This window comes from Anneissia japonica, unplaced genomic scaffold, assembly GCF_011630105.1.
Source record: "Anneissia japonica isolate Jap-2015-1 unplaced genomic scaffold, ASM1163010v1 scaffold288039_len1115542_cov189, whole genome shotgun sequence".
Classification (NCBI taxonomy): domain Eukaryota; kingdom Metazoa; phylum Echinodermata; class Crinoidea; order Comatulida; family Comatulidae; genus Anneissia; species Anneissia japonica.
Window position 1 is genome coordinate 90,879 of NW_022726160.1, and position 8,404 is coordinate 99,282.

Genomic DNA, 8,404 nt, shown 5'->3' on the forward strand with positions numbered 1-8,404 from the left:
ACAAAAAAAAAAAAATAAAAGGCTATTTAAACTTACTTTCATTTGTAGTATAAGGTCATCTACTGGTTTCCGGGTAATTTCTGGTGAATCAAACTTTTCAAAATCACTGTTAAAAACAGCAGAAGAATATAATCTAAAAAGGAAACAAAAATATAATGTTTGCATTTGGTACCTAGTTTACGAGTTTACAAAGGTACATGCTGCAAAGGACCTTAGGATACATAACCACAGGGCAACAGGAGCTGTATTATGGACCAGTACACCGGGGTAACAACTAATCATCTTGAAAGATGTACTGGGTTCTTTAAAGTGCACATGAGCCAATTGTGTCCACTGGGCCTATGGTTTATAGTCCTTATGTGGGAGGACTTGTTCTACCACCAGATCCATAGGCAAGTGTGTCACCTGTACTGATATTATGTCTGTAGATTGTGGCACCCCTGCCTTAACTACTCAGCCATTCGATTCGCCTACAAACATTATTGGAAACTTAAAGAGATTTTTTGTTGGTGAAAGTGTTTGCCTTCAAAAATCCAAAGTCCTGTGTCCAAGCATCATTAGATAAACCTCCTTACATCATCAAGGATCTTATGGTTATCTCAAGGTGTATGGACCCCCTTAATGAACTACTATGTTAAAAATTGTATTTAATAATGTAATTGTATATTTCAATACCTGTAGCTATGACCTGGCTCAGTTCTGCCGGCTCGTCCTGACCTTTGATCGGCTGATGCCTTTGACGTCCAGGTGATCTTAAATGATGACACACCTGTTACATTATCGTAGTAACGCTTTTTTACCTGTACATATAAAATCAACAAATTATTGAAAATTAAATTTACCATATCTTAACACCTACTTTTCTCTATTCAGCTAAAAATCTGAATGAATGTATGCAGAATTCTAAATTAGAGTGAACTTACCCGTCCGGTATCAACAACATACTTGATACCAGGGATTGTGAGCGATGTCTCGGATACATTGGTAGAGATTACACACAGCCTAGTTCCTTGAGGAGGGGGCATGAACACTTTAGCTTGTTTGTGTGGAGGTAATAATGAATACATTGGCAAGACATACAAAGGAATTTCATCTACAATGGATGGGCCTAAAGCGTCTGCCTGGAACGAAGACAATAGGATACAGAATATGAGTCAATGCTATAAATCAATGATGAGTACACCATGTTAAGTGTTCATTATACCGTTACGTGTGATCATAATATTACGTGCATTAAAACATGGTAGGTAGGTAGGTAGGTAGGTAGAAGAAATTCTTATTAACATATTTGATGTACTTACTATCTTGTCATCATCATCTTCATCTTCTTGCTCACTCTCATCATCCTGAAGGTGCTCATCTTCTAGCACCTCACCTTTATCTTCCTCAACCTCTTCTTCTTCATAAGGCTGTGTTGAGTAACTGTTTCATAAAAAGAAAAAATTTGAAACATTTGAAGTAAGCAAATGAAATATGACCAGTGGTCTCATAGGGAACCAGTCATATCTCCCCTAGCAAACTCGCCCCTTGCAAGCTTTCCCCATACAAACTCTCCCCTTGACAAGCTTGTTCCCTACAAACTCACCCTTTAACAGGGTTAGGCTGAAACTTTGAAAGGGTGGTAGTTTGTAGGGGTGGCTGTGTATATTTATGAAGCGAGTTTGTTAGGGGGGAGTTTGTAGGGGCAAGTTTGTCAGGGTAAGAGTTTTATAGGGGTGAGTTTGTTCAGGGGAAAGTTTGTACGAGACGAGTTTGTCAATGGGGCGAATTTGTAGGGGGCGAGATTGCAAGGGGAGAGTTTTCTAGGGACGAGTTGGCTGGAATCCATCTCATACTGTAAGATAGTCATATGTTAATATTAGTTATCCTTTTGTCACACTCACCTGTCTAAATTAATTCTAGGTAGTTTAATTTTCTTAAATTCTCTGTCCTTTTCTTCTTCCAACTCCTCATCATCCTTTTCTGCTTTTGAGTTAGCTATTAGAAAATAATAAATTAATGATATATTATTAACATTATGGAAAATATCCAGAAAATAAAATACAGATCATCCTTACAAACCCTCTAATTTTTACGATAAACAAATATTAATAAAATTTCTAAATTATTATTCACAAAACAAAACCAATTCTTGACAACTATCCAACAAACAAAAACACAGCCTCACCTGCTTTCTTATGTTTGAAATTTCTCAGTTCATATCTTGCCTTTAACTTCCGACAAAGTGTGTTGATCTCTCCTTGGCCGGTAACAAATACTAGAATGCCACCTGGTGGAAGGGTTCGATGGATTTTCAATACCTGTAAATGAGATCACATGACCTTAAATTGTCTCTGAGTCTATGCTAGTCCAACAGGGAGATTTCTCATATCCATGCTGTTACTGCCACTTCACATACATATACATAAATTTAATATGTTTGTATCTATAGCAATACATTGTGAAGAGCTAAAAAGTGTTCACAAATATCCAACGAGTTAAGCTGTAGCCTAATGGTTAAGATGCTCACCTTCCAATCCAGGATCCAGAATTAAAATCCTGTCAATTTCTTTCTGTAAGCCTTCTACTGGGACAATAGAAGGCATTAACATAGTCCCATCCTATTATTGTATTAATATGTCAACTCGAAAATCCTTGGTTTTTATATAATCAATGTTTAACAATACTGTATGTAAACATGTACAAATAATAATAAACACACTGTTGATTAGTTTATACCTTACGATAAGCTTCTGCTACATAATTTTCTAGAGGGGTTTTCTTATTGAAGTGAATTGTTACTGGAAACTGACGAGATTCAATCTGAAATTACAAAGAAGAAATTTATAACATAATAATACGTAATAAAGAATGGTAATGATGATAATAATGATGATGATTATGATGATGAATGATGATGAACTACAATTCTACTTCAGGTTAAATTATATATTTTGTTTGTATTTTAAATTCTTAAAATCAACTTTCAGTTACCTTAATAACAGGAGGAGTAACCTTGAATAGTGAGGTGTTTTCTGTGAAATCTTCGACTCTCAATGTTGCTGACATAATAATTAATTTCAGTGGAATTTCCTTCTGCAATTTAAACAAGAACAACATCAAGAATCCAAATAAAAGCATACCAATGCATATCATTTAATTTACATACAATAATAAAAATTACCTTGTTTCTTAATGGAACAATCCGAGACAATAAACCAATCAGAATATCTGTATACACACTTCTCTCATGGGCTTCATCTATGATGATTGCGGAGTACTTGGTTAGAAAAAAATCCTGCAAATCAAAAATTTTGTTTTTCTTAGTTTGGCAGTCACTAGGTGCTCACTTGAGCTATTAAAGCTTGGTTTCCATACAATCACTATACGCTATCACCGACAGCTTTCGGTGATGCTGATTGGTCTGTTGAATCGGGGAACCTTCCCGTCGGGGACTGCTACGCAGCCTAACGATTGCACTGAAAACATTGTAGCGACAGTGTAGCGATTTTAAGGAAACCTGAATTCTATATTTTATATTTGGTGGAAAAAGTTTGGTAAAGCGATAACTGTTTGCTTCCCCAATCATGAGGTTGGGGTTTCAATCCCTCCCCTGTGCATTTTCCTTTTGTCCTTGAGCAAGGCACATTAACTGAATTGCTTCTCTCCACCCAGGGGTAAAATGATGGGTACCTGGTGGAGTCGCCTGCTACTGCCTGATCATGGATAAAAAGAAAAACCAAATATAGCGGAAAAAAAAGGTGCTATTTAAATGCTCACGAGCATAACAATAAGTAATCATCACTATCCTTGTCATCATCCCTATCTTTAGTTATTTTTACCAACCTTTTGAATTTCCTTCAATAGAACACCATCAGTCATGAATTTCATTTCTGTTTCATTTGTAACTGTTCCTTCATATCGAATTTGGTACGATATTTTTCTAGGAAAAAAAAAATTCCATTTAATATATCAAATCTGCTTACTTTTATTCATTCTTTGTTATATTAAATGCTTAATACAAGACATATAATCTGTGCCTTATAAGTCAATGATTTATATATATTATTTATTACTCAATATAGCAATTGAAATTAAATTTAAAATAATTAAGATAAGTTACTTCTTTCCAAGACCCATCTCCTTGCCTACTCTCTGAGACATGTTGACAGCTGCAACTCTTCTAGGTTCAGTCACTCCAATCATTCCCTTCCTTAAAGACAAACGGAAAGGGTCAGTCCAGACCTCAAGGTGCAGAATGTGATGGAGAATGAGAGAAAGGGATTGCATGGGAGATTACACTCTATTCAAGTTATTATGGTATTGCTGGTCGGAAGACACATGAAGGAGGCTCACTTTGCAAAACCAGCTTCATACAAGAACTGTGGAACTTGTGTTGTCTTTCCACTGCCTGTCTCACCACAAATGATCACCACAGGATTCTCTTTTACAGCTTCCATGATCATTTGTTCCTCTGCCAGGATAGGAAGAGCCAATCTTGCTTCCTGAGAAAAGTAGACAAACAAGGTTGTGATTTAAGAAACTGTGGATAAGCATGGTGGGTGTATAAACAGGAGACAGGAGAAGTTAAAATTCCAACAATGAAAAAGTTTAATTAGGGTTAACGTTAGGGATTTGGTCATCATCAACACAAAAACAGAACATTAGCCCTTGTACACCCATGTTTAATGTGTTCTACATTAATGAAAAAGCTGGTTTGACTGGCTCATTTATGATGCCTTATAAGGTTAATTTTCAGACTACTATATGAGGCATGCCATCCCAAAAACAACATATTGTCGCTATATGTTAAACTGAGCAAATTAGTATTAGAATGTGGCAGAACCGTATACTTCAGTACACAGAAGCCATAATACATTTACCGTACCCATAACTTTTGCAATAATAAGTCAATTCCATTAAATGACCCATCATTTTTAAGCTTACAATGTGGAGAATAAGAATATTAAAAAGCCAATCACTGATGCTGGTTTTGGGATGGCAAGCCTAATATTCTGCAACATTGAATACAAGAAACCTGAACTTCTTGAGATCTCTTTAAAGGTACAAACACAGCAGGTTCACATTCAGACTGTTTAATACTTGACACTTTCTTATTTGATGCTTCTTTTGTCGCAATATCTGTCCGATGTGTTTCAGCGGTTTTTAAAGACTGATTCTGTTTGTTTTTTTCTTCTTTATATTCTGTTCTTTCTAAACCTTTCATTTTTGTGTCCTCAATTTTGTTTTCCTCCAGTTCAGAATCACTGTCTGATGCACTACTCTCTGTTTCATCTGAGGAAGACACCTCTTTCTTATTCTCCGTTTCTAAGCGTCTCCGCTTATTTGCTCCCTTTACACTATTTATACATAATATCTCGTTTCTTTTCAGCTGAACATCTGCATCTCTGTATACAAAAAGATGAAAGTGTCAATAAAAAAAAATGTCATGGAAATAAACCGGAATAACATTTTAGCCCTTTTCAAAAACATCTTTCTTACTTGTATGTAATTGCCAATATGTATTGTAATACAGATGTGATAAAATTTTTAGCTTATAGCAACAGGGTTTTCTTTATATGACCTTTAAATATCTTGATACAAGAATTTCACTACACCAAATGTATTTCATTGGGAATTAACGTATTAATTTATTTTTCCAAATGCAGTAACAATATATCAGAAAATTGATTGTTAATTGTTTGTAAAGTTAAATGTCTACAAGTATGGGAAGATGCCAAGGGCGGTGGAGTGCGGCCACAGTTTTGTAATCTATTTCAGCAAAGGAAGTTGTAATAAATGTAATCACAACTGAGGAGAGAAGGAAGGTACATGCCCTTAAATGAGGGTATAAAAACAAGTGTACTGTCACAGTATGTTAAACTGAGCAATAAGAATATGGCAAGTATATTGTATAATTAGTACAGAGAAGCTGTAATACTTTTACTCACAACTTTGGCAATAGTTAAAGTCGATTCCATTAAATGACCCATCATTACAATCATCATCATCATCATTACAATCATCATCATCATCATTACAATCATCATCATCATCATTACAATCATCATCATCATCATTACAATCATCATCATCATCACAATCATCATCATCATCATTACAATCATCATCATCATTACAATCATCATCATCATCATTACAATGTGGAAAAAAAAAGAATATACTAAAACATAAATTTTCATTTTTTTGTTTGGTCACTGGCCTCAAATGATTAGCTTTGCTGGATGGATAAGAGATTAGAATTTTAAATGTGACTTGTAGACTGTGATGAAACCAAACAAAATATACCGTTTAGTGGTTTTCTGTCCAAGGTGAGCAGTACATGTGAATAACGCCATCTCCTCAGGTGAGGCTTGATGCTCTGCTAATGATGTTAGAATATCTTTCCTCTGTGGATGACATCACAACAATTTTCATTAGAACATATAATAATTATTTTTTATTCTGAGATGCACATGCACAAAAAAAAAATATAAAGTTATTCTTCAAGGAGTTCTAATAGTGAATTCCTATTCTCTCATATCACAAAAAATCACCAATTTTTAAGCCCTAATTTATTTATTTATTTTCATTATTTTATTTATATATTTATTTTATTCTATTTTATTTATTGGGGCTGAGGGGGATAGTTAAGAAAGGGGCCAAGCTCAATTAGACTTTCTATTTCTTGGCTCCTATTGTATACCATTTGTTTGTTTTTTGCGTATACAATAAAGAAGAAGAACTTCCATACGGTACCTTCTCCTTCTTCGCCTTTCGTTGTAACACTTTCTCCAGCATCTTGCGTTTCTTTTTACTGAGTTTCTTTGGCACTACTTTGTCTTTGAACTTCTTGTGGCCTTGTTTTGTTTTCTTGGAAGGCAAGACGAGTGGGTTGCTTGCATCACATCCTCCATATCCTGATGTTGTTTGATTATCAACGATATCTACTTTTACATTAACAGGTTTTGGTGTCTTGCTATTATCAACAATCTGTCTTGCCTTGCTATTAAATCGAGGTTTGGAACGTCCCATTGTTGTTGGAACTCAGCTTCCACAAATCTGCATATGATAGGTTTTATTTTGTTTTATTTTTATTCATTTGGTATGATAAAAATACTGTAAACAGCATTATCAGAGGGGGAAGTTGGAGGATTGAAAAGCTCTTACTGCCGGATGGATGCCTGATTTGGGACCACAGAAAGAAATTGACACCAATTGACTACAATGATTACATTGTGATATATGAAGAAGCATATACTGTGAACGATTGCACAAAATCATAAGAAAAAGAATGAAATTGCAAAATAAAAGAAATTATGATGGCATCATAAATATTCACAATAGAACTTAGGCCTAGGCTACATTGAAAAAGTCCTCCTTCCTAGGCATAGGCTTTGCCAGTGAGCCGCCCGGCTGTCTTTTGGATGGCCAACAATTATTTAGGACAGCCGCTTTTACCACGACGGCTTGGCCTAATCAGCTCAGCCTAGCCTAATCAGGACTGGTCTACGTTTAGCAAATTCTTTATATTCTTCAAATCTATTGAATGTTACATTAAACTAAAGCTAATAGATCCTATTTACATTTGATCAAAACAACCTTTATTGATTGAAAGCCTGTTGTTTTCATACCAATATTCGGTGGGGATTCCCAAAAATGTCTACCCGGTGAGAAGTTCACTTCCAACACGCGTCATGTTAAAAACATTTACACCCCGCTGGAAAATGGACAGAGGTGCCCACAACACATGCACGTGGCTTTGCAAATATAATACGGTACTTAAGATTCGGTTCCCCGACATAATATTTTTGGTGTTCGTAACTCTCTGGTTATAATTAATTCATGAAAAACCATAAAGAAGATGTGTTGTTGTCACAATTAAACTTTTATTAGTCAACAAAATACAGTAGGGCTAGGCGTCTCTCGATTCGGAGGCCTAGAGTAGAATTTACACTAGACTATGACGAGAGATAAAAATGCATCTCCATAGCATGTGAGTAACCATAGCCGTGTGCAATCTATTTTTATAACTGAAATATATTTGTGATATCTTCAACACTATTCATTTGAAGACAAAATTCCAACATTTAAACACCTTTAAATGCTCTCTAAATATCATAATTTTCTTTTTTTTCTTCTTATGTTTGGGAGGGGCCATGGCCCAAGTAGGCATAGCCCGCCCATCGGCTCAGGGCCACCCCCACTGGCTTCCATTTTGGACGGCCTATTTCGTTTTTTTGGCTAGACCCCTGTTCCTAGGCCTAGCTAATTAATGTTTAATCACATGAAAATCTCTGTTTGAAGACATTAAATTTGTCACAAGTATTTAATACTAAAGCGGTGCTCATATTATCAGTGGCATACCTAGGGGGCTTTCAAAAATCACTCGTACTCCCCCAGGCGCCGCCCCCCCCCCCACTCC

At 35.7% G+C, this 8,404-nt stretch overlaps 1 protein-coding gene across 2 annotated transcripts in view; it reads right to left on the bottom strand.

The window, feature by feature from the left end:
• LOC117113046 (probable ATP-dependent RNA helicase DHX37) overlaps positions 1–7,061 on the bottom strand; it is a 14,099-nt gene extending 7,038 nt beyond the window's left edge. Inside the window, exons 1-15 of one of the 2 annotated variants that reach the window (XM_033256271.1) lie at positions 6,739–7,061; positions 6,289–6,389; positions 5,018–5,387; positions 4,336–4,484; positions 4,103–4,192; positions 3,826–3,922; positions 3,164–3,277; positions 2,974–3,075; positions 2,719–2,802; positions 2,168–2,300; positions 1,884–1,974; positions 1,302–1,422; positions 924–1,121; positions 676–800; positions 37–133 (exon numbers count right to left, since the gene is read on the bottom strand). In XM_033256271.1, coding sequence (XP_033112162.1) covers positions 37–133; positions 676–800; positions 924–1,121; positions 1,302–1,422; positions 1,884–1,974; positions 2,168–2,300; positions 2,719–2,802; positions 2,974–3,075; positions 3,164–3,277; positions 3,826–3,922; positions 4,103–4,192; positions 4,336–4,484; positions 5,018–5,387; positions 6,289–6,389; positions 6,739–7,014 — 2,148 coding nt within the window. In that variant the 5' untranslated portion in view covers positions 7,015–7,061. Of the gene's footprint in view, positions 1–36; positions 134–675; positions 801–923; positions 1,122–1,301; positions 1,423–1,883; positions 1,978–2,167; positions 2,301–2,718; positions 2,803–2,973; positions 3,076–3,163; positions 3,278–3,825; positions 3,923–4,102; positions 4,193–4,335; positions 4,485–5,017; positions 5,388–6,288; positions 6,390–6,738 lie in introns of both variants that reach the window. The other variant, XM_033256270.1, reaches the window with a different exon arrangement.
• Between the last annotated feature and the right edge of the window lie 1,343 nt (positions 7,062–8,404).